The sequence below is a fragment of the Sus scrofa genome, chromosome 13 (assembly GCF_054392235.1).
Source record: "Sus scrofa isolate SSC_HxYL_T2T_F1_AM1 chromosome 13, Sscrofa_HxYL_maternal_Yorkshire_Landrace_v2.0, whole genome shotgun sequence".
Lineage (NCBI taxonomy): Eukaryota > Metazoa > Chordata > Mammalia > Artiodactyla > Suidae > Sus > Sus scrofa.
In genome coordinates this window covers 217287461-217313007 of record NC_139395.1, presented here as the reverse complement: position 1 = coordinate 217313007, position 25547 = coordinate 217287461, and the positions used below count along the sequence as shown (strand labels likewise).

At 44.7% G+C, this 25547-nt stretch overlaps 1 protein-coding gene across 5 annotated transcripts; it reads right to left on the bottom strand.

The window, feature by feature from the left end:
* Nucleotides 1–2876: 2876 nt before the first annotated feature.
* KCNJ15 (potassium inwardly rectifying channel subfamily J member 15) lies at nt 2877–21387 on the bottom strand. 5 transcript variants are annotated; one of them, XM_013982588.3, is made up of 4 exons: nt 20991–21254; nt 11268–11312; nt 9528–9626; nt 2877–6610 (listed from the first exon to the last, which is right to left on the bottom strand). In XM_013982588.3, exon 4 carries the CDS (start codon nt 6588–6590, stop codon nt 5463–5465), a length of 1128 nt encoding a protein of 375 aa, XP_013838042.1. In that variant the 5' UTR covers nt 6591–6610; nt 9528–9626; nt 11268–11312; nt 20991–21254; the 3' UTR covers nt 2877–5462. The 5 variants fall into 5 exon arrangements, with proteins under 5 accessions (XP_013838042.1, XP_084848273.1, XP_084848272.1 ...); XM_084992147.1 differs by lacking the exon at nt 20991–21254 and adding an exon at nt 11788–12003; XM_084992146.1 differs by lacking the exons at nt 11268–11312; nt 20991–21254 and adding an exon at nt 21316–21387.
* Nucleotides 21388–25547: the final 4160 nt, after the last annotated feature.

Here is a 25547-nt window from a genome sequence, read left to right as displayed (position 1 = left end):
ATTTGACTTGATGGACTAGAGGGCAAAGATGAGGAACTATCAGTCAAGTTGAAAGGAAGTTGAGTCTAACTGGAGAACTGACAGAGGATGAAGATGAAGTGAAATGGCAGGAGCTTTACTTCTGCCTCGTGTTTCTTTTTCATTAAGCGTCTAGTGGAAAAACTTGGGAAAAAAGTTGGACTTCATCCATCTGTGCTTCTTAAAGTCTCAGAAAACCGCTCCTCCTGCGATGCCAGAGGCTGTAATTACAATCTGTTGTAACGTAAGACTGTAAGACTGAACGACCGGTTTTTCCCCTGCAAGGAAGTTCTTTTCCACTGGCAAAATTTTTGTTTTTTCTTTTTCTCTTTGGGGCCACACCAGCGGCATATGGAAGTTCCCAGGCTAGGGGTTGAGTGGGAGCTACAGCTGCCAGCCTACATCACAGCCACAGTCATGAGGTATCCGAGCCGTGTCTGCGACCTACACCACAGCTCATGGCAACACCAGATACTTAACCCACTGGGTGAGACCAGGGATCGAACCTGGATCCTCATGGATACTAGTTGGGTCTGTTTCTGCTGGGCTGCAATGGGAACGTCTAGCAGAAGTCTTTTTATGTGGAAGTCTAATTGATGAATGATTAGCTTTCATTTTTTACATGTTTCTCACTGCTTTCCTTACTCTGAAGACGAGAGGACTTTATTTCAGAATTCCTAAAAAAATAGAAACAACAGGGGTTCCCGTCATGGCACAGCAGAAACAAATCCGACTAGGAACCATGAGGTTGCGTGTTCAATCCCTGGCCTCACTCAGTGGATTAAAGATCCAGTGTTGCTGTGAGCTGTGGTGTAGGCTGGCAGCTATAGTTCCAATTTGATCCCTGACTTGGGAACCTCCATTTGCCATGCGCGCTCAGTCAGCCCTAAAAGGCAAGAAAAGAAAAGGAAAAAAAAAATCGAAACAACAAACAACAGTAAGAAACAAAGTGTACTGACAAATACCAATGCCTCAAGAAGTTAAGTAATTCCTTTATTCTTTAAAATCCCAGTTAAATTCTAATTCTATCATTTCATTGCAGACTCTTACCCTGGACACTCAAACTCTGCTCCTAAAGCCACTTCACTCTGAGAGCAGAAACCATTTATTGTCACCCCAAGATCCAGGGACTGGTTGGCAGGTTGCTCTGATAAAAGATAAATTGATATTCCAAAAAGGCAAGACGTATGTAATTCATTGATTAGAAGTGAAATGCTAAGCTTTGGACCTTTGGGGAGAAGTCTTCCCAGGGGATGAAAATGAAGTGCACCTTGAACCTGTGCAGAGTCACATGGTGGAATTCGAGTGTTCCCTACAGACTTTGGAAATCAAGTCTTGAAATGATGATACCTTTCATTTGGGGGAAAAAAAAAAAGTCCATCCCAGAAAGCTATGATAAAATCCCCTGCATCCAAGGCTAGTTGTTCCTAATATTTAACAGTAAAAGTCTAGCAAGAATGAAAGCCAAGACTGAGAGACTGGAAGGCTTCACTATGTCACAGGGTTGGATGTCTGACCCTTTGACCACGGTGACAAAATGCAGAACCAAGCCCAAGGAAGAGGATGGTCCTTTACTGAGCTATCTGTGCAAAGGCCCCTCGTCTTCCTTGTTTTGCTTTTCTCTTTCCTTCCTTCTCCAGATGAAGCATGAGTACTGAGGATGCAAGCACAGGAGAAAGAATCAGACTGGAGTAGCCTATATGTATTTTTAGGGCCGCACCTGTGGCGTATAGAAGTTTCCAGGCTAGCAGTTCAGTCAGAGCTGCAGTTGCCCAGCCTACACCACAGCCACAGCAATGCCAGATCCACACTGCATCTGCAAACTGTGCTGCAGCTTGCGGAAATGTCGGATCCTTAAACCACTGAGCGAGGCCAGGGATCGAAACTGCATCCTCATGGATACTAGTTGGGTTCGTTTCTGCTGAGCCACAACAGGAACTCCTTTATCTATGTTTTGATTTACATTTTGATGGGACTTAAATCAGCCAATTAAAATTGAGCATTGAATTCAAATCAAAATCAAGCAAAATAGTTGTTTGAATTCACCTAAATATCTGGTCCCCTCATTCATGGCATTTTTTTTTTTTTTTTTTTTTAGCTTTTAACCAGTTATTTTAGACTTTTGGAGTCTGGGCTGCAATTTCCTGATAAATGGGAAAGAGAACAAAGACGGCTTGTCCTGAGGATCAAAGAGTGAGTCTTTGCTGTGCTGTCTGGGGCCACCAGCTACTAGGTGCCATGAAGTACAACGGATTTTATTACTTAAGCAGGTATAATGCAGATCACGCTGATTTGCTGCTCTTTGTGGTTTCTCAAATGGAATCCAACATTTTTGAATGGTCAGGCCAAGAAGGCCTGGTGCCTTGGAAAGCTTTCAAAACTCAGCTCCTCTTTTGGGGGGGTCAAAATACTCTTTTCGTTTGACAACTCTCCGTTAAGTGCTGAGCATGAAGGTGTTTCAGTCAGATTCATGTCCAGATATAATCAAATAATTTTGTCCCCTGACTCTTGTTAGCATGAGAGGATTTTATACAAAGTAATAAGAAGTAGCTCTGTCTGGAAAATGCTAAGTCTCAAACCAGACACAACTTCAGAGCTATTTCTTTTTTTTTTTTTTTTTTTTTTTAGGGCCACGCTTGTGGCATATGGAAATTCCCAGGCTAGGGGTCCAATCAGAACTGCAGAAATGCCGCATTTACAGTATGGCCAGATTTGAGCCGCACCTGCAACTGATACCATAGCTTACAGCAGTGCTGGATCCTTAACCCACTGAGTGAGGCCAGGGATCAGACCTGCATCCTCATGGACACTAGTCAGGTTCTTTACCCTCTGAGCCACAATGGGAACTCCAAGAGCTATTTTTTGACTGTTATGTTATATTATGATTTATTGACTTGTACAAGTCTTAGATTTTAAGACCCTACATATTTATTTTGGGTGTAGTGCAATCAAGTCTTCCAAATATGGCCAAAATTGATATGCAAAATGAACACACAGAAAGATTCCTCAGTCTTACGCTGTATCATTGTACCATATGCAATATAAGTATGCAAGACTTCTGATCACATTCAAATAAGCACTGATATAAATACTGTGAAAAACATTGAATAGTGCCAAAGACAAATTGTAAACATGCTGGGGCATTATTTTCCTGTCGATTTTACCGGATTATACAATAAAAAAGTTGAAGAACTGAAAGAGCTCACATCAAACTACAATAATGTGATCCTTTACGAGAATCGTCGACAACTAAAACAACCTGCCATGAAATGATCAATAGAAAAAGCAAACATAGAAACTTCCTGAATAATTGAAGACGGCAACCTCTTGTGCATTGAGATTGTTCTTTAAACTGTTTGCAGCCTCACTCCTATGATTCTTACATCTGCATTAAATGTTCAGTTCTGGGTAAGAGGTTTTTGTCACATTTTCTGATTAATGGGAGGAGACGTGAAAAGGGGGTGACATCAGGATAGGACCAGATTTGCTGAAATCCCAACACTGTTTCACCGACTGTCTGACTCTGATTACTTGTCCCATTTTCCCTGAGCCCCAAGCTTCCCATTCTGATAGAACAAAATGTACGCAAGCCCATTGGTCAAGGACTTGCTGTCTTAATCACAAATGTCTTTCACGGATAATTTCCACAACTATGACGGAAGAGCCAGGGCGTGCATACCCGTGTGTGTGTGTGTGTGTGTGTGTGTGTGCACGCGCGCATGTGGGTCTGTGTGCACATACATGTGGCCTCACGTGTACATAGATTCCATATGCCAGCCTACTCAAAGTCACGTTCTTCTTGAGTCAAAATGCAAAGCTGCCCTGGTTTGAATGAAATGAGACTTCCCCTGTAGCCCATTTATTCTCTGCCCCAAAGAAAGGCGAGGGGCGTGACCTCTAAATTCTGCCAGAGGCCAAATGCTACCTCTTTAAACTGAGTTGTATGAGGTTTATTTAAACACTGAGGGCATCCTTTACATGTTATCAGAGCATCACGTTTGGTTCTGCTTCACTGGAGTCACCTGCACTTGGATTCCTTATCTTCAGCTCCTCTTGTTCCTCACAGTGCATCCAGCCTTACAGACGTCAATGAAGGGGCCAATTTCCAATTGTTCAGCAGCTGCATTTTCCTTTTGCTCTGATGGTAATCAACAAGCTTGCCCTTCACTTGAGAGATGCAACCATTTTTCTCAAGGGCGTTACTTTGCTCTTGAAATGTCTGTGGCAGTTCCTCTGTGGACCAGGAATTTTAATAGATAAGGAATGAAATCATGGAAAGGAATATATTGGTCCTTATCAAAGAACTGGCACCCCCTGGCTTCAGAAGGTTACTGGGAACACGTCCAGAGTGGAGCTTCTCCAACTTTCATTTTTACCTGAATCACTTGGGGGTCCAGTTAAGATACAGACTCTGATTCTCTAGGTCCAAGAAGGGGTAAATTATTAATAAGCTCCTGAGTGATGCTGATATTGCTGGTCTGTGAACCTGATTTTGAACAGAAGAGAGCCCATACGTGCCAACAAAAAAATCTGGGTGAACAATCTCACCAACTCCATTGGTATATGTTTTCACAACTGTGAATTCCTGATTTGATCAATTTCACTCTGTACGGTTACATTTCACTGAAAAGGGTAAAAATGGAATTTTATTTTATTTTATTGCTTTTTGAGGGCCGCACCTGAGGCATATGGAAGTTTCCAGGGTAGGGATCGAATCAGAGCTATAGCTGCCAGCCACAGCAATGCAGGCTCCGAGCTCTCTCTGCAACCCACACCACAGCTCATGGCAATGCCCTGGCTGAGCCTTAACCCACTGAGCAAGGCTAGGAATTGAACCCGCATCCTCATGGATGCTAGTTGGGTTTGTTACCACGGCGCCATGACGGGAACTCCCCAAAATGGAATTATGATATTTTGTGAGTACAGAATCCCTTTGGCCCTTTTTATGTATTACTAGGTAGCCTCCACTATAAATAACATTTGCTCTGCTTGAAAAAAATAAGTGTGCATTAAAGCAACAATATAAGTAGATATTGAACATTTCAGTTCTCAGCCATATTGTCTTTTGTTGAATAAATACCTTATAGCTGACATCTTTGTGTAGCAATGCATTTCCTTTCGATATGAGCATTGTGAAATGTCTGTCCATGCAGGAGGACATTGTTTGAATTGCCCTCCACCAAGTTCTTTGAAATGCAGCCCCTTTATAGAAAATTTGAATTTGGGGAGTTTGCTTCAGATAAAGCCTTTTAAAAAAAGAACCTCTCAGATGTGGAAATGCTTGCTTAGCCACCAGATCAAAGGAACAGGTCTGAACCTCAGTGCAGTTTTTTTAGAGCGCGGCCACGCAGTTTTGTTTTCCTGGTGACCTCTTCATTGGGAAGGAGCTCAGACGGGGAAGCAGAACTGACGGAAAGAGCTAAGCTGAGGCGACATCGCTGACATCAGACGTTGCTCTGCTGTAGCAAAAGCGTTCTCAGCTCTCTTTCCCTCTGATCCTCCTGCCTGTACTTCTCCTCCAGTTTCTGCTTCTCGGAGTCTGCGCAGTAAAAGGTACAATCTGGGCTCTTCCGGATCTGTTCAAACTGACTGAAGTCAGCCACGTACTTGCCGGTTTTGGAGAGAGAGACCACAGGCACAAACTCAAAGCCCCAGTAGATCTCCTCCGGGATGTAGGACGTGCGGCTCTGGCAGACGGCGCTGGTGGACTCCACGGTGGCGTTGAGGAGGACCACCAGCTCGAACTCCTTCTCCTTAAGGTTTTGGGGGGTGAGATCTCTCAGGGGGCTCGTCTCGTCCAGCACGTGGTAGAACGTCATGGGCAAGATGAGGAAGGGGCTCTCGGAAGAGGAGTCCACGTGGAACTTGACCGTGGCCTGGTTGAGGAGGATCCGCTCCCCTTCCTTGGTGACATGGGTCTGGAGGAGCTTTCCCGAGAGCTGGCACTGAATCAGGAGGCTCTTCCTCATGTTGGCCACCTGGATGACCAGGCACAGCTTCCCGTTCTGCTTGGTGATGACAGCGCAGTGGCTGAACTTGATGGTCTCTGCCCGCTTTTTGGGTCTGGCGATTTTGGCCAGGAAGGTGCCCGTGATGAAGATCTCGATCAAGGTGGTGATGACCAGCTGGGCCACCAGCAAGAAGATGGCGTGGGGACACTCCTCCGTGATGAAGCGGACTCCGTAGCCGATGGTGGTCTGGGATTCCAGGGAGAAGAGGAAGGCGCCCGTGAGGGAGTCTACTTTCATGATGCAGGGGGTTGGGCTGGACGTATCCTCACCGTGCTCTAGGTCCCCGTGAATAAAGGCGATGCCGTAGTAGATCACTCCGAAGAGGAACCACGTCATCACGAAGGTGGCAGCAAACAGCGTGAGCTTGTACCTCCACTTCATGTCGATGACGGTGGTCCACAGGTCTTGGAGGTAGAGCAAGAATATGCCGTCCACCTTGTCGATTCTCACGTTGCTGTGTCCGCTCTTGGACATGACGCGGGGTCTGCGCGTCCTGAGGCCAGCTCCAGCCGCGTGCTTCACCAGCGGTGCGCTGGCCATACCCACGTGCACGGCGTCCATCCTCGGGCTCTTGGGGCCGCCTGAGGAAATGACGAAGAGGGACTTCCGTTACTGCCACGTGCGGTAGAACATCCAGAAAATAGAAACGGGATCATCGTGTGAGAGAGACGTCTGAACGTACGTGGACACGTACAAGAAAAGGGGATTCTGAAGGCAAGACTAATGGACGTGTCCAAGAGAAGGAACAAAATCATCCAGGAAGCATGTGTAAAGTGGGAAGAAGTCTGAACGATAAGAGAATTATGTCCAGGGTAGGGTAGAGTTAGGAGTATAGACGAGAGAGACAAGCAAACCTGGATTAAATACTGACTTTCCAACTTAATTGCTGTGTGTCCTGAGGTAAGCTATTTAGCCTCTCTGGACTTCGGCACCCTAATTTGTAAAAATGTGAATGAAGTCTATGTCTCAGGGTTGGGGGGGTGGTTAAATGAGATAATGGCTATAAAATGACAAAACAGAGCTTCACATTTAAAAAATGATGCTACTTGGGAGTTCCCATCATGGCTCAGAAGAAACGAATCTGACTGGCATCCATGAGGTTCGATTCCTGGCCTCGCTCAGTTGGTTAAAGGTCCCGGCATTGCCGTGAGCTGTGGTGTAGGTTGTAGACGTGGCTCTGATCTAGCGTTGCTGTGGCTGTGGTGTAGAATGGCAGCTGTAGCTCCGATTCCACCCCTGGCCTGGGAACCTCCATATGCTGCAGGTGTGTCCCTAAAAAGACAAAAAATAAATAAAACCAAGAGAATGAACAAAATCATCCAGGAAGCATGTGTAAAGTGGGAAGAAGTCTGAACATTAAGAGAACTATGTCCAGAAAGGGAGGAGAAAAAATCTTCTACTTGTAACATCACATTCACGTGCATCTACCCCATGGAATATTGTGAATATCTATATATGCAGCTATCGTGAATTTCCCATTATAGAAAATTTAAAGACAATTTGAGCCTAGGGTCAGTACTAACATACCTAAAACCTGCATCCATAAGATAATTCTTTATACAGCAAGAGAGAATGTTAATACACATTGTGTATGTATATTGCTTTTTTAGGGCCATACCACAGTATATGGAGGTTCCCAGGCTAGGGGTCGAATCGGAGCTGCAGCTGCCGGCCTACGCCAGAGCCACGGAAGTGCAGGATCTGAGCCGCCTCTGCGACCTACACCACAGCTCACAGCCTCGCCAGATCCTTAACCCACTGAGTGAGGCCAGGGACCAAACCCGAAACCCCATGGTTCCTAGTCAGATTCGTTAACCACTGAGCCATGTCAGAAACTCCCTTAATTCACATTTAAAAACCTTGGGTAGTACTCATAAAATTAAAAAAAAAATACTGTTTGGTATGGCATTCCTTGTAATAACAATTCATCGTATCCTCCAGTCCAATGATTAATTTGGAATCCATGACCTGTCTTAGTTCTTGATTACAAAGGAAAACAACCACAACCACACGTAGAGAGACTAATTAAGCTGTAGTCCTGGCTTGATCAATATGCAGGTTCTTCCCAGCCAAGGGGCATCAGTGACGAATACGAGGTGTGACCTTCAGGGATGGCACACACCTGTGGCCTCACTTCTCTTGAGCTAAGTGAAACCAGGGGACGAATCTAATTTAAAGAGCTAGGGAACAAGGAAATAAGTCCAGGCATCCAGCTTAGTAGCAGAACAGACCTACCTGGAAGAAGCAGTAGGCTCCCCGCCGAGCCCTGTGCTCACACACAGGAGAAGCTGAGTGTGAAGCCAGGCAGCATCTTACAGTGCCTGCCTGGTGGCTAAGATAAATACCCTTACACTCCTTGAAAAAGAGAATATGCGTGATTTACAGGGTAACTCTACCTGGTTGGTCTATTTTTTCCACCTCATTAGTATTTTAGGAATAATAATAAAACAATTTTCTCCCTTTAAAAAGGAACTGGTGGAACTGGTGTACAGTGTGATTCATGCGATAATCTGCTGTTAGAGCAGCGTCATCTCAAGAGAAGTTTCGAAAGGAATCCTCTGGGCAAATCCCTTCAGAGGAATCTGAAACTGTATCCATTAGAGGCTAACACCTGTTGAGGATGCAATGGACTTTTGAATTTTCCTGGTACCTTATTAAGAGTGTGTCATTTACTGATTGCCCCTAAAGAAATTTTTTTTTTCCTTCTCGGAAGGGAGAATTACTTTTTCATTTTCATGGCCAAGAGGGGCCATCCGTTACTCAGAGTTTCTTTGACTAAGCCTATTCCGCTTATTTGGGGATCAATTTAGAAGAAAGGCACAGGGGATATAATTTAGTGTCAGCTCTGTCAGACCCTCAGCAGGATTTCTCAGTAATCCAGAGGAGAGCGACCAGGGCGAAAGTTTGGAAACATAACGCCAGGCTGGCATATGCGCAGATGCGTGGTCCAGCTCAGAACACAGGTGCTGCCAAAGACACATGCAGCTGGTGGACAAGTAACTGCCTGCGCTTAAAAGAAAAGAAAAGAAAAAACTGCTTGGGAAAGTGGATGCCATTCAACCCACTGAAAGAAAAACAGAGGCTTAAGTTTGCAAGCATGAGTGATACACAAGCAGAACTCTAAACGCAGCCTTCTGCCAGATTCTGGAAAACTTGGCCCTGCTTCTGTGAAGGCAGTGCCATGAAACTTCTGTTGTAACCTCTCTTAGGAAGGGGCAATGGGCCAGGTTTGGGGTGAGCTGGATCTTTTCCCTCTTTGTGCTGAAAGCTCTTATGCTGCCTTTCTGCCCATCCAGTGCTGGTGACCGTGACACCAAGGGCTGTCCGGGGGTGGCGGTCATAAATGGGGGAACGGGACCTAGAACCTCTGGGCAGGGGCGACAGGGTGTTGGGATTAGCGTCTTTCTGTGGAAAGGAATATGACTGGGGGGACCACACTTCAGGGGTAAATGCCCACCCCCTCCCTCTCAACACCCTGTGCCCTCAGCACTGCAGTACCTGGTCACTCACTCGGCAGCAGATGGCGTCTTCTTCCAGGCAGGTGGCACGTCCTCGCTCCCCTTCCCCCACCTGGCCACCATGGGACTCTGCTACTTCCTGAAAGAAAGAGGGACACGTGGCGTTCACAGGTGTTTACTAAGAAAGTGACGCAGGGAAACTGACCCTCACTGATTTCTCCCGAGGGCGAGGGCCTCAGCCTTCACCTTCCAATCCCCCGGTTCTCTGGCGTGGAGCCCAGCACAGATCAAGACTCGAGGCGTGTTTTAGGAATGAAACTGAAGCCCCAACCACAGCCCTCACTGTAGAATCCCCACCCCCAGGAGGGAACTGGAGAGTAACACACCCTGGAAAGAGTGGGTTAACTCACCCCCACTGAAGCCCACTCTCAACTGACCGGCAAACAGGGAGGCAGGAAGGGGAAATGCCGAGGAAGTAAACAGTGAGATTGGAAGGGAAGAGTCTAGAATATTTTTACCGCCTGTGGAAATGCATTATGACTGTTGACTCATAGAGCATGAGAGCTGAAAAGATTGTCAAAACCAAGGCACTTGACACATGTTTTTTCAAACGAGGCGACCTGGGAGTTGGCAGGGATCTGTCGGGGTCGCACAGAGTCCCCGGCAGAAAGAACGAGGTCCAGAGTCTTTGGAAGCGGAGCCAGAGTCTTGTCCGTACACAATCCCTTTAAACCTCCAGAGTTAAAAGCAACCTGTTCTAAAGTCACTGGGTGCTTTTGCTACTTTTCTCAAATACTTCTTCCTAAACTGTAGTGCATATATCTCCTCACATTTTTATGTCTTATACCCAGAGGCATCTATAGACTTAACATTTCGGACCCACCAATTATTGTAAATAATTACAATCATTGCTCTTTTACCCTTAACAGTCCCAATTATCAGCCAGTGTGGCCTCCCTTACACACGGATTTTCCCTGTGTGCTCACAGTCTATTTGACGAATGGCCTCTACAGCATCGCTCTATGTTCTATCAAGACCTGATATCTCCTTCTTGGCACCTATTCATTTTTGCCTGTCTGCTTGATCATCTGCACTTCGTTATACGCTCTTAATTATAGTATTTCATTTATCAGCAAATGTCTTTAATGAAATTTACTTCACTGAACACTCTTATATCATATAATTTTATGTTACTGTTTTTTAATTTATTAAAAAAAATTTTTTTTTGGTCTTTTTATGGCTGCACCTGCTGCATATGGAGGTTCCCAGGCTAGGGGTGGAATTGGAGCTGTAGCCGCTGGCCTACACCGCAGCCACGAAATGAGGGATCCGAGCTGCGTCTGTGACCTACACCACAGCTCATGGCCACGCCAGATCCCCAACCTACTGAGTGAGGCCAGGGATTGAAACTGTGTCCTCATGGTTGATAGTGGGTTTGTTAATCACTGAGCCACGACGGGAACTCCCCATGTTCCTATTTTTTGCCGCCTGTGACAATCTGCAGTTTACCTGGTTTCACTTTTAAAACATTAAGGGGCCCTAACAGTTTCCCACAAATTAAAAATGGAAAACATAATAAAAGATATTCTCTTCTAATTTCCTTGCTCTTAACAAGTAAGCAATATTATATACAAACCATTAGTTTTGTATATAATTGCATTTATTTCTATGGTTCTCACAAATGGGTTGGGATTGTAATTCTTAGAATGGCAATATCTTTATTGAAGTGAAGTCCTTGAAACTATTGAATGGAAGGATCCAAATTACTTTCTAAATATACCTGGCATGAAGTCACTTGGTGCTTATGCTGTGTAGCCTTCGTTTTCTGGAGATAAAGGGAAAAATAAAGAAACACATTTTGGAAACAGAACTAAACAGTAGGCACATTGAAAAAGATTCTCATTTATGGGAAGAACTGCACTTCCGGTGTTGGGACAAAGCAGTAAAAATGGAAAAAACGGAAAGGGTGTCCCCACCACCATCCTTGGTGGGGAGGGGGGAACGGGGAATTCTCTCCAAGAAAGGGGATCTGATGAGAATGGAAGATCAAAGAAACGAACTACTGTGAGCTGGAGCACACTCTCCTGTCAGAGGGAAATCAACCCTAAATGGCCAGAAAACCCTTGACCAATTAGAAAGAAGACATATGCAAATAACAACCAAAAACAGAGTCAGGAGAGAGCCAGAAATGGTCCAAGATGGGAAAGATCCAGATAAATAATACTGACAGTAATAGCATAGATTCAGATACATGAGAATACCAATAAAGCTTCAGCTCACTAATAACAGTAATACTGCACCTGTGGCACATGGAGGTTCCCAGGATAGGGGTTGAATCGGAGCTGTAGCCATCCGCCTACGCCACAGCCACAGCAACGTGGGATCCAAGCCGTGTCTGCGACCTACACCACAGCTCACGGCAACGCCGGATCCTTAACCCACTTAACCCACTGAGGGAGGCCAGGGATGGAACCCGCGACCTCATGGTTCCTAGTCGGACTCAACCACTGAGCCATGACAGGAACGCCTGTGCTGCTCAGATTTTAACTGCATCAGAATTGCCTGGAAGGCTTGGGGTTTCTGATTCAGTCTGGGGTGGAGCCTAAAAAGCCGCCTGTCTAAAAACGTCCCAGGTGCTGCTGCTGCCCCAGGAACACATGTCGACGAGAACCACCGCCCTGGGATACAGATGTTGAATCCCATCCATAACTCAACAGCTTCTCCCCCTTGGTGAGTATCCTGTCCCCACTTCCCCTTAGCATTCCAAAATAACCCTGTTGCACGGAGACACAGAGAACATCTATTTGGTTCTTTTCAGAAAGGTCCAGTCTCCCCCTCCTTACAGATAAATGAGTACCAATGGCCCAGTGGTTGGCCCAAGTCTACGTATTAATTCGTATTAATTTGTTCTTCCTTTTATTTATTTAAAAATTTTTTTTTGTTTGTCTTTTTAGGGACGCAACTGTGGCATATGGAAGTTCCCAGGCTAGGGGATGAATGGGAGCTGTACCTGCCAGCCTACATCGCAGCCACAGCAACGCCAGATCTGAGCCAAGTCTGCACCCTACACCACAGCTCACGGCAACGCAGGGCCCTTAACCCACTGAGCAAGGCCAGAGATTAAATCCACGTCCTCATGGATACTAGTTGGGTTCATTACCACTGAGCCACAACAGGAACTCCTGTATTAATTTTTTAAAATAGGAATACATGGAGAATGGATCAAAACTGTAACACATTATTTATATTTATTCCACAAATATCATATACATATTGTTATAGAATATGCAAACATTATAAAATCTGTTCTATAATATTACAGTAAATATATAGATTTATAACACATTATTTATATTAAATATATGTTATAAAGCAACATAAATAATCTGTAGAAATATTAAACAAAATGAAGCACCAACAAGTCTTTAACTTTTGCAATAGATGTTCACCCACCACTTTTACTAGCCAACCTGAGATAATCCAGTCAACTTTCATGTGATGTTTAGTTAGGGGAAGAAACATCTGATTGAAGAACGACTTTTTTTTTTCTCCTAGTTAGCGCAACACTGACACCCTCTAAAAACTTAGAACTCTGGAGTTCCCATTGTGGCTCCGTGGAAACAAATCCGACCAGCATTCATGAGGATGCATGTTCGATCCCTGGCCTTGCTCAGTGGGTTAAGGATCCAGCGTAGCTGCGGCTGTGGTGTAGGCCAGCGAATGTAGCTCTGATTCAGCGCCTAGTTGGGAATCTCCATATGCCGCAGAGGCGGCCCTAGAAAGACTAAGGAAATAAAAATAAAAAATAAAAATTTAGAATACTTGAGTCAAATTTTAGAAGTTTCCAGTTTGTGTGCTCTGGGAAAGACTTCTGTGTTCCATGGTGGACTAACAAAGTCTATTCATTCAAAATATAAAATGTAAATGAATAAAATGTATTCAAATTATATTCATATATTCAAAGCCTATTCAAATTACTATTATATATATATATATATATATATTTTTTTTTTTTTTTGCTTTTTTAAGGGAGGCACCTGCAGCATATGGAAGTTCCCAGGCTAGAGGTGGAGTCAGAGCTACAGCTGCCAGCCTACGCCACAGCTCATTGCTACACAGATCCTTAACCTACTAAGCAAGGCCATGGTTCAAACCCGTGTCCTCATGGATACTAGACAGGTTCGTTACCCCTGAGCCACAATGGGAACATCCCAAATTATTTTTGTAGAGAAATAATTTTGTAAAGGGAGGCAGCTGTTCCCTCAACCTGGAGTTTCTCAGTCCGGCTTCAGGTCATGTCATTCACGTACCTTCAAACAGGGTGGCGAAGCTTGGAAGAATAAAATCCAAAGCCAACCAGAACTCTGGACTTAGAGACCAAAATTAGAATTTTGAGGCATCTGACTTTAAAGCTCTGGCAAAACAGCTTCTTGTTTGTAGAAAATAATTGCTTACAAAGTTTTCTTGGATGTCAGATATTCCTGACCAAACTATCTTTTTTTTTTTTTTTTTGGTCTTTTATCTTTTTAGGGCAGCACCCGGGCCATTTGGAGGTTCCTAGGCTAGGGGTCTAATCAGAGCTGGAGGTGCCGGGCACAGCCACAGCCACAGCAACGCCAGATCCCAGCTGGGTCTTTGACCTACACCACAGCTCATGGCAATGCTGGATCCTTAACCCACTGAGTGAGGCCAGGAATCAAACCCGCGACCTCATGGATGCTAGTCGGGTTCGTTAACGACTGAGCCACGACGAGAACTCCCAAACCATGTTTTGATGATCTTTCTCTCTCTGCTACAAATACCTGGATGAAATGTCCCTTTAAGGGTACAACGGGTTTAAATATTAAGTCAAATAAAAAGCACTTCCCAGGAATGTATTTGGGGTTGACTGAACTCAAAAGGCTTAAAAATAATGGAAAATAAAGTCAGTGAGCCTTAGCTATATCCTTTCTTTGGATCCTGTGACTGTGGCCACAGAAACACATGTAGGGGGGAGGCGGGGTGGCGGCCTGGTTGGGCTGGTTGGGCGCTGGCCTCGTGCCCTCCTCCCCACCTGCTCTTCAAAGCAGCCTAGGACTTGCTTTGGTGGCTAGATTCCCTGTTCTTAATCCCCTTCTCAAATTTGTCAGTGTCAGCTGAGGACACGGATGGCTTTGCCCAGGTGGCCTCAGCACGGGACATGTTCATTAAAAGAGAGCAAGGTGGCCCCCGTTGACGCTCGGTGATTCCAAAGGGTGGCCCTTTGGTTTTACCGGCTGGGAACGTACTCTTGCCCTCTGCAAACCTGTTTTTTCTCTCGGGCCACTGAGGATCGAGGGTGGCTGGAAGAAGTGGTGGCATCGGGGCGGCTGTGGAGTTGGATATTTTTCTCTGTGAGGAGCGAGAGGCCCTGAGCGGAAGCTCCTGTCGAGATGAAGGCCCGTTTACAGCCTCGTTTCCTCTCTCCTAAGGACCCATGTTTTGAAGGCGTGGACTTGCAACCTCATGGGTCGAGCCCTGGTCATTTTTGGTTGCGTGGCCATTTGCTGCTTCCAGTGCCTTGCTGCCCCTCTCTGCGGGTCCCTCCATGAGAACCCTTCCCTGTGGGGGGGATGGGGGGCCAGACTTTCACCCCTCTGCGTCAGAGGTGGCCATGTGACTGCCTCGGCCAATGGCGTGTGAGCTGCCGGGACTGGGCAGAAGCATGGGAACCACATGGTTCTGCCACCGCTCTCCGCTGAGGCTCAGGTTGGCCTGTTTCTTCCTCTGGAGACACTTGGAGCTGAGGTACAGCTGGACCAAAACTGACTTGTAACCCGGCTGAGAAAAAACTCTTGTTGCCTTGCTGCATTTTTGCCATTGTCTGTTCCTGGGGCAAAACCTAGTGAAAGGCTCACCACAGCCATGCACTTACATATATTTTTGTATTTGAAGAGCATATGCCTCTTCTAAAAGGTACTGTATTTAAAGAAAACATATCAAGTCTTGACATATCCCTTTACGTCAACTACATATGTTGGTCTATGCTAAACAGTGACTAGAAAAAGAAAAACAAATCTCACAAGGTTTTGATGGGAAGAAAAGTCTCGCCTGATCCCCAAGGACAGCATAGAAAAGGTGAGTCATTCTTCTCCTTCAATTACTTCTAAATCAGCACTTAAATGTATCATGACAATTTTCCAGGGCAAGATGTAAGGGCCTTAGCTCCTTCTGTGGAGCGAGAAGCCCTTGGTTAAGCATCTGATGGCCTCAGGGTCTGTAATGACAAATACACATTATGTCGTCCAGAGTCTTCATTTGGGATGGGGACCAGGCCCTTTTCAAAGCAAGGACAGGCAGAATTCTCTTTTGTCCTTCTCTTTACCTTGTGAGGAAAGTATTTTCTAGACTGTCTAAATGAGGAAACTAAGCTTAGGGAGATTAGACACTTGACATACATGTTCATACAGTTAAGAGACAGACCACCTCACTGGCAAACCAGATGTGCCTGTCTCCACACCTGTGCTCCTACCTAACCTCTGTGCACCTCTGTTATCAAAACTAACTCAGCATCACTTCTCCTGATGCAGTTTAAAGGCGGCGTAAAATCAGTTGCTGCTCATTAGGTATTAGCAGCCCTCCTAGGATAAATAGCTGTCATCAATTTGTTGCTTATATAAGGTGCCCAGTATTAATTTAACTCACACTCAGCTTCTGAAAGAGGTCATGCAATGATTCCTGTCTTCCAGGTAATGAAACTGAGGTAGCACACGGTCTGTTTGAGTCTGTAATCCTTGTCATCTCTATAATGCAAGCTCTCCAACTTCCGTGAGCGTCAGAATCACCCTGAGGTCTTGGAATACACACGGCTGGGCCCTGGTGTCTCTGATTCAGCTGGTCTGGAGTAGAGCCTGGGGATATGCATTCCTAAAAAGTTCCCCAGAGACGCTGAGGCAGCCAGTGCTGAGACCACACCTGGAACACCGCTTCACCACTTAGAGCATATGGGAAATTCACAAGCACATAAGCTGGGTTGCCTAGAAGTGCAGTCTCATTACTTTCTCTCTTTTTTTTTCCGGCTTTTTTAGGGCCACATGTGCAGCACATGGAAGTTCCCAGGCTAGGGGTTAAATCGGAGCTTCAGCTGCCAGCCTACACCACAGCCACAGCCACAGCAACGCTAGATCAGAGCCACGTCTACAACCTACAGCACAGCTCACGGCAACACTGATCCTTAACCCACTGAGTGAGGCCAGGGATCGAACCCACATCCTCGTGGATATGAGTCGGGTTCGTTATCACTGAGCCACAATGGGAACGCCTCAATCTCATTACTTCCAAGCAAAAGAACACACCCTTCGGTGTGAGGAGGAAGAGAAAGTCAATGGGACCAAATATACAAATATGGCAGCTGCCGGGTGGAGTTTTCGGTTTACAGGGAACCGTGTCCTGGGCAATAGACGCTCAGGTGAATTGTCCTGAGGGGACAAATGAAAATGGGAAAAGGAAAGCAATTGGCTTAAAATTGCTCCAAGTGGTCTTCCTTGGATGGTGGGTATAGTCCTGGACTAGCTCTCGGGGTTCACTGGCTAAGAACATCAGAGGCTGGAGGGAAGATTCTGGATTTTAAGGCTGAGAGAGCTGAAGCTGGATGGACCTTAGCCTTCAGTGCTCTGAGTGTACGGTGCAGGCGTTCCACAAATAAAGTGATTTGTGGCCAGGGAATGTGGGGGAGATTTGCCCACCCAGCCCCAAGCATCCCACTGTCTCCACCCACTGGAGACTCACACTGCCCATATTGGGTATTACAGGGTCCAAGGTGTTCTACAGCCAAGAAACATGCTTAACTCTGTAAATCTGGCGTGTACCTGATGCTGGGGACACTCCAAGGAGTGCTGATCAGGTTTAAACTTTGCACTTTACATCTGGGGAGAAAGAAGATCAGAAACGTTGGGTGATTTGTTCTGGGTCACTGAGCCAGCAGCAGGAATAGGGCTGGAAACACGCCTTTGTGCATGTAAGTTTGTTTGATGGGGAAATATAACTCTTTGTGGTCATGAACTATCTTAAGATGTGCTATCCATTAGGGGACCCTGGAGACAGGGCAGCCTGTAATAGAAGGGTGTAGCATCAGAATCACTTAGAAATGTTCATCAGAAAATGCCAGCTCTGGGGTCCCACACCCCAGCCACTGAATCAGAACCAGTGTCTTTAAAATACCCAGCTTCCAAAAGGATCATGTGGCTAGAGGCGTCAGTGAAGGCTTGGGGACCTGGCAAGGTCTATCTTTGGCCTTACTGGAAAAGCAACAAGTGCTTTTTTAAAGACCTAGCCCTCGTTTTACATTGCATGTGAGCATCTAACCATCCACGTTGCCTCTGTGGTACACGACTTAGCCTTGTCCCTATCCTTCCCTTCCATAATTATTCTTTCCAATTCCATAAGTAACTAAAAACTTTCCCATCTCTTCGTGTGGTTTGCATCATTTATATCCTTTACTCCTCGACGGAGATTCTTTTTCAACTTGGTTCATTCTGTAGAACATCAACCTTTCTTTCGGCAAAGACAAGTTTAAACAGATACTGGCTTCGCTAGGAGGCTCCTTTTCCATTTTCCATGGCAAAGAATCTGAGCCCTGGAATCAGGGTATCATTTGCTGAATGTTTTTGTAAAGACAGTTTAATTTCAGCCCCTTTATTTGGGAGAGAGCTGGCGAACCCAAATAAAACATTATACATCTGTCTGTTGTTACGCGTGACCAACTGCAGCTGAACATTATTACTTAATAACAGCTAACTTTCCTATAGACTAAGAATGTGCAGCCGCTCAAAAGCAGATGGAAATTTCCTTTGGTTTACCATCCGCGGTCTCTCCGTGCTCCAACATGTGAAGAACTTGGGTCATAAGCATATTCTCCCCTCTAATCACAGCATGGCTTGGACATGCATTGTTGCAGGATGACTGGGAAAACAGGAAAATTTATGTCTGGGGGCGGCGGGGGGGGGGGAGAGACAAAAAAAAAAAAAGAAAAACAAGGCGGATTGGATTGCATTTGCCTGCCTCCCTAAGGCTCTGCCCCCAGTGTTCCCTCCAGGGAAGCAATTTAACTAGCTCGTGGAATCTTACTTACTATTCTCGTCTGGATTCGTTCAAATGTCACACAGACAAGACGGCTCTGGATGGCCCCTTATTTAGATAAGGCGAAAAAAATGTGAAGCGTCTGGGTTTGTCTGATCAGAACCCGAATAAGTCAGAACGGGAGGCATCTGTCTTGGCAGGAGGTTCTTGCAGAGAAGCAAGTATTTTATTTAGGGCATTCGATTTAGTGCAACGTCAAACAGGGCATTTCAAAGAGGAAGAAAGAAATGGAAAGCAAGCGAGAAAAGTCGTTTTCTTAAACCCCCATCTCTCTGCTGAAAAGTTGCCGGAGAACCAATCACTGCATTTTTATAATGCATCCGCCTACAACTGGCGACACTCAAAGTTTCCCCCAGATAAATCTCTCACTCATTAAGACCTTGGACCCACCGCCTGTAACCACCACCTCTATCTTTTCTTGTCTCACATTTATACTATTTTTTGCTAGGATGAAGGCATAGAAATATAGAAAGAGTAGCACATTCTAAATATACGCAGGGTGGCTTGCTTCTCTGGCTTCATGCCGACTTATTTTTTTTCCGTTTACGATGCATGTGAAAGTGTTGGCCTCTACCAATTGATGACTAATGGACTTTGGGGTGATTCACCTGATACGAGGGCGGAATTCTTCCTTGTGATGGTTTCTGTGCCCCTTATTTTCACAAGTGGAATCTCATCCCAGTCAAAGGAAATTATGACTTTTGCTTCATTTGGAACCAAGTTATTTAACGGTGGGGTGTGTGTCAAAAGGTTTTGAAATTCAGTTTCCCTGTCAGTCTAAACTTTGACCACATGTCTCTGATATAGAAACTGGATATCACGGGATTTCGGGGGAATGCACTTGACACCGAAATTCTTGGATGGTGGTCAATTTAAATTTCCAAGGTGCCTGCTCGTCCCAAAGTTGAAACCATACATGTTTACGATTGTTGGATGACAATAAGAACATTTCAAACTTCAAAATACCTTCACAGTTAAAGTCTGAGACCTTTGGCAGCTGACTAGTTTCTATCAGTAAACCGTGTAAGAGAATAACGTTCTGACCATCTCTAGGTAATTAGTTGGGAGAGGTTGGCCCCATTCTGTTTTTAGGGTCACCAGGTAAAATACAAAACGTTGAGTTCAAACTAAATTTCAGGTAGACAACAAATAATTTTTAGGTTACGTATGTCCCAGGCAATATTTGATATATGCTTATACTCAAAATTATTCATTGTTCACTTGAACTTCATATCTATGTACTATATAGATACAGTACAAAGGAGTCCCATATTTTTATTTGCTAAATGGCATCCCTAAGGGGAAGCAAATCTATTCTGAAGAGTAGCTGAGGAAAAAACCCTCAAAGACAAGGTTCAATGTACAGGCAACTATCTTGGAAAAACAGCAACCCGGATTTTCCCAGGACTAGGAATCCCGGAAATAAATGGAACTACTGTGGGATGACAATGCAGCTTTTTCACGCGTGGTGCCCCAGAGCGTGTCAGGAAGTCTAGGAAATCTCATCTCATTCGTCATATTTTAGCTTGGGGATTCGTAAGCATTTTTGTGCTATGATCCTTTCTGGCAGACAGGTAAGACCTAGGACTGCCTTCTCAGAATGTGTTTACCTAGATCAAAATACAATAAACAGGACTACAAAAGACACCGGTAATGTTAAAATGCACTCATTAAAATGTGTTAAAAGCACAAAGGCGCTTCTCTTTCAAGTGCTAATTAGGAAGAGCTAGCGTTTCGAAAGGGTGGTGAGCAGAAAGGCTATTTCAAGATCTCTGAAGCAACCACTTGTTGAAATACTGTGATTTCCACTCTGACAAAGTCACAATTGGGGCCAACATGAGGGCCGTGTATGACACGTTCATAGTTTTTTAAAAAAAGGTCTAACTTTGCGGTAGAGGTGGTAGAGGAAAAAAAAAGTCCTTTCCTCCACCCCTCCCCCTCCCCCTGTCCTGGGTCATGGACCCTCCCGAATTCTGCTCCTCATCTCTCCAGGCTCCCCGGACCTGAGTGTAAATCCTGCCGGGGGTGAATTTTCCACACGCAGTAAGTGAGGAATTACACGCAATGATTCTGATGACGTCACAGACCTAGGCCAATCTATTGACTCTGTTGATTGATTTCCCTATAAACTCTCTCCTGCCGTCCTTAACAATCAGCCTTTCACATACTGTTTCTTCTGGAAGAATAGTCCAGGGCTTAACAGAATCGCAGTTGCCCGCCTTGCCAGTAGGACCTCACTGCGGGCGCTAGTGTGGATCATGAGATGGCCACCATGCCCGCTGGAGCTCCTGTCCCTGCAGCAACCGTGCCCACGGGGGCATCCTTCCAACACCCCGGCCCCTGGAAGGAATGGTACGGTTTCTTCTCACATAGAAGCAAAGGAGGAAACAGCAGCTCAGATACCTACGCAATCCTCTGACCTCACAGCCTCCCGGGCTGGTTTCTCAGAACTGTGAAGCTGGATTTTTTTTACAGTGAATACTCTATTCAGTTGCATGCAACTTTATATTACCGAGGTTTCATCACAACTCTTACTACGGAGAAGGAAGGCTTACTCATCTTTAGAGGGCTGATGCAGACAGCATACTCCCCTTTGTAATAAATCCTCCAGCAGCCTCCACTGCTGACAGGTTAAATCCTGAACACCTTTGCAAAGCAAAAGGCTCCTCTTAAGCCCTGGCTCTCGCTCCCTCTTCAGCTTTGTGCCTTTGGGATTTAGTCTGGGTGCGTACTTGCCTTTTCCCGACCGTGCTCATGGCTCCATGACGGGCAGCTGGTCCTCGTGTAGGGTGTTCCTCCTTTTCCTTCTCTGTCAACTCTCACCTGTTCTTCAAAGGTCAGGTTGAATATTACCTCCTCTGTACTTAAAAAAAAAATTAAACACTTCTTCAGAGGCAGTGTAGTGTAAAGGTTAAGAGTACAGGGACCTGCTTCTGTTAATAGCTGCTGTGTGACTTTCAACAACTTACTTAACCCCTCTGAGACTCAGTTTTCTTAACTGCCCACTGGTGCTATTCATCACGCCCCCGTTTGTGAGCGGGTGGTGTGAAGTTAAAATACAGAAAGTGGCATAAAATTCTTCCCATTTACACGAATAATTATATAAGAGTTAGCTGTGGTCATTATATGTTTATAATAAACAGGATGCACAAAATATGACTTACCCAAAGGAAATCATATTTACTACAGGTGACAGAAAGTTCTTCTATGTCACTTGTTCCCCAAACAGTGACATTTATAAATATACAATTCAAAAAAAAAAAAAAAAAGTTAAAGCTGAAAAAACTTGGAGATGGTTTCAGCAATTATACATTCATTTGTTTTGCAAGAGTTTCTCAAGCACCTGCCAGGGGCTGTACTGCACAGGGGCCTGGAGAGTCAGCAGGAAAAACACTGACTTGGTCCTCACTTTCATGCAGTTTACAATAGAGCAGGGAAGGCTTGACGATGCATACCCAAAGCTAAAACTATTTATTTATAATTGTTGACCCAGTAAATTTCTAAGAATTCATAGGAATATGCATAAGGATTATATACAAGGGTGTTCTCTACATTTGTCATAAAATTAAAACCTCCAAACCAACGTGGATCACCAACAATACAGAAATGATTTTACACTTATAAAATATTTATAAGCTGAAATATTATGTAGTCTTTACAAGTCATGGCAAAATACTAAACATGTTAAGATTTTAAAAGGCATTCAATAAAGCTGAAAATGCAGGGTAAAATGCTCTCTTTTTCTCTTTCTAGGTAAGATTAAAATGAAATGTCCTAAAATGTTAACAGCAATTATCTCTTCAAAGGAAAACAAAATTAGGAAAGTTGTTTTTTTTTTTTTTTTTTTTTACCAGACTTTCCATTTTTATGCAGTTAATCTGAAAATTCAATTTCCCTACACAGACCATTCCCAAACATTCCAGATTTTACTGTAAATGAGAAGTACTTACTGTGCTCAACTGAGAAACTTTCCACACGCTGTCACGGCCAAACCATATGAAATAATTTACTCTCAGAGTCGTTTCAATTGTACAAATCTGAGAGCTGACTGCTCAGTAAGGGTTTAGAATTATTATTTCATGTCAATTTAAATGTTCTCATTTAATTGACTGAAAAAAGTTTGCACTTCAGCCAAGAGGAATGCTGATAAAGCAGGTTTCCTGCCCAAAGCCTTTGCTCAGGCAGGTCCCTTTACCTCCCTTCCTTCTCTGTGCCCTATGCCCTGAGGAAAACTCCTATTAATCCCTCAAGGCCCAACTCAAATATCACCTCCTCCAGCTTCCAGGAAGAGTTCCTCTTGTTCCTCTCTTCTGCCTTTTGCAAGAAGTCCACACCTCATGGTAACATGTGCGTGGCTGTAATCATCTGTTTTGAAACTTCTTTTCCTCTTCAGATCAAGCTCTGTGGGCGAGAGATCAATTTGTCTTCTCGCCCTAATGCCAGTGCAAGGCCTGCCACTTGGTAGGAATGTAATGCCTGAGGGAGGAACAGGTGGGCTGAGATGCTCTTCAAGTGAATTTAGAACAGTCCAGATTCAGTGACTGATGGAGCTCGTGCCAAGATCACGGATGTGATGTTTGAGGTCAGAGGGAAAGCTGGTTCTAAACTAGGCGCGTCAGAGAGGAGAGGAGGCTAAATACGTCATTGACTTAAACAACCGAACTAGACCTATTTTGTTTCATAGCACAAAGAATAGCCTACAATGGTTTACTTTGGAGGGAAAATGAGTTTTCCTTTTTTTAACCTGATGAAATCAAGAAGCACTAAATATAAATGCATATACTGGGCATATGGCTTTACCTATGGGAGGCATAAAGATATTCAGCTTAGCCCAACAAATTCCTTCCTTCCTTCCTTCCTTTTTTTTTTTTTTTTGGCTGCCCTGGGGTGGCATATGGAGCTCCCCAGGCCAGGGATCAGATCCCAGCTGTAGTCTCCACCTAATCTGCAGCTGCAGCAACACCAGATCCTTAACCCACTGTGCCAGGCCAGGGATTGAACCTGCATCCCAGCACTCCCAAGATGCCACCGATCCTGGAGCATCACTTTCTATGTGTGTTTTGTGATCCACTAAACCTTAGGCACACTGACTGTCATATAGAAAGTGTCCTAAGAACCCCTTTGGCTATTAGCTTCCTTGAAGTGGGGGCCTCCAGTGTATTGTAACCCAGTAATCTAAGAAGACACAGTAATGAAGTAATAGAATTATTCAAATTTAGCTTCAGATTTATCCTTTGAAACAATTTTATTTTGTGCATATTGAAAAATGTACATCAAATATAAGTAAAGGATACATGGACACAGAAGACAGACTGGTAGTTGCCAAGGGGGAGGGGGAGGGAGTGGGATGGCTAGGGAGTTTGGGGTTGGTAGGTGCAAACTATTCCATTTAGAATGGATAAGCAATGAGGTCCTGCTGTATAGCACACGGAACTCTATCCAATCTCCTGGGATAGACCATAGGGAAGATAATCAGGAAAAGAATATATATAAATATATGATTGGGTCACTGTTCTATACAGCAGAAAATGACAACACTGTAAATCAACTATACTCTAATAAAATTTTTTAAAAAGTTTATATATTTATAAATGGTGCTTATATGGCCCAAAGTGTTCGTGTGTGTGTGTGTAGGGGATTGTACATTTTTGAATCCATTGCTTTATACCAATGCTTATTTAAACTTCAGTGGGCAGGCAGGTTCCCTAGGGATTGTGTTAAAATGCAGGTTCTGATTGTGGCCTGGGCTGAGGCCTGAGAATTTGCATTTTTGCTTTTTCTTTTTGCTTTTTGTTTTTTAGGGCCTCAGCCACAGCATGTGGAAGTTCCCAGCCTAGGGGTTGAATTGGAGCTGCAGCTGCAGGCCTATGCCCCAGCCATAGCAATGCCAGATCTGAGCCACGTCTTCGACCTACTGCAGCTCATGGCAACACCAGATCCTTAACCCACTGAGCGAGGCTGGGGATTGAACCTGCATCCTTATGGATACCAGTTGAGTTTGTAACCTGCTGAGCCACAAGGGGAACTCCCCAAAATTTGTATTGCCAACAAGTTTCCAGGTGATGGGATGCTGAGGCTGGAGGAAGCTACACTTTGGGTTGCAGTCAGTCTTTGGCAGCTCTGGTTTCTCCTCTGCCCCACCCAGCATGGAACACGGGAGGTGGTTCCAGTAACTCTGTTCTCCTGTCCCCCACGAGTGGCCATAACTAGGGCTACTCTGGATTGTAGGAGAGAAGGTAACTCATTCCAAGCAAAGGAAGCTCTGGGGCCACAAAGGTTGACCCCTCACAGAGAGCTCTGGAGAAGGCCAGGCACGTGGCTTTACCTACGGGAGAAAGTTCAAGGGCACTAGCTGACTTTGTTTAAAAAAAAAGAAAAAGAGAAAGAAAAAAAGAAGAAGGTTCTGTTTATAAATCACCGTCCAATATTACAAAACAGTCCTGTAGTCAGCAGTTCTTTTCCACTGCTTGGCTTGTATCTGGAAACTTCCTTTATGAGAAGCACAGCTGGAAACCAAGGTCTTGACCACTCCCGATGGTCAAAGATCCTGTGGCGCTAACTTTAAGTAGAAGGGAGGTAAATCAGGAGTTTCTGACTGACAAGGGCCACCTCCAGATAGCCTCACCCTATTGGACCCCTGACGTGGGGAGTCAGTGGGTTACAAATGCTCTTTGTCCAAAGGAAGAGAAGAAAAATAACACACACACAGCCCCCAATGAATATTTATGCGTGAATACACACACACACACACAAACACAAACACATTATTGACAGATGAGATGTTTCTCTGAATTCACAAAGTCTACCCAGGAATCCATGTTTGTGTGTCCCATACAACTTTTGAAAGACTCCTTTGGTCTAATTTGAACCACATGCTGTAGCTTAATTTCTGAGCTGGTCTACGACGCCACAGAGTTTGCAAATGCATTTTCAAATACCGAATATCTCCTATAGTATGAGATTG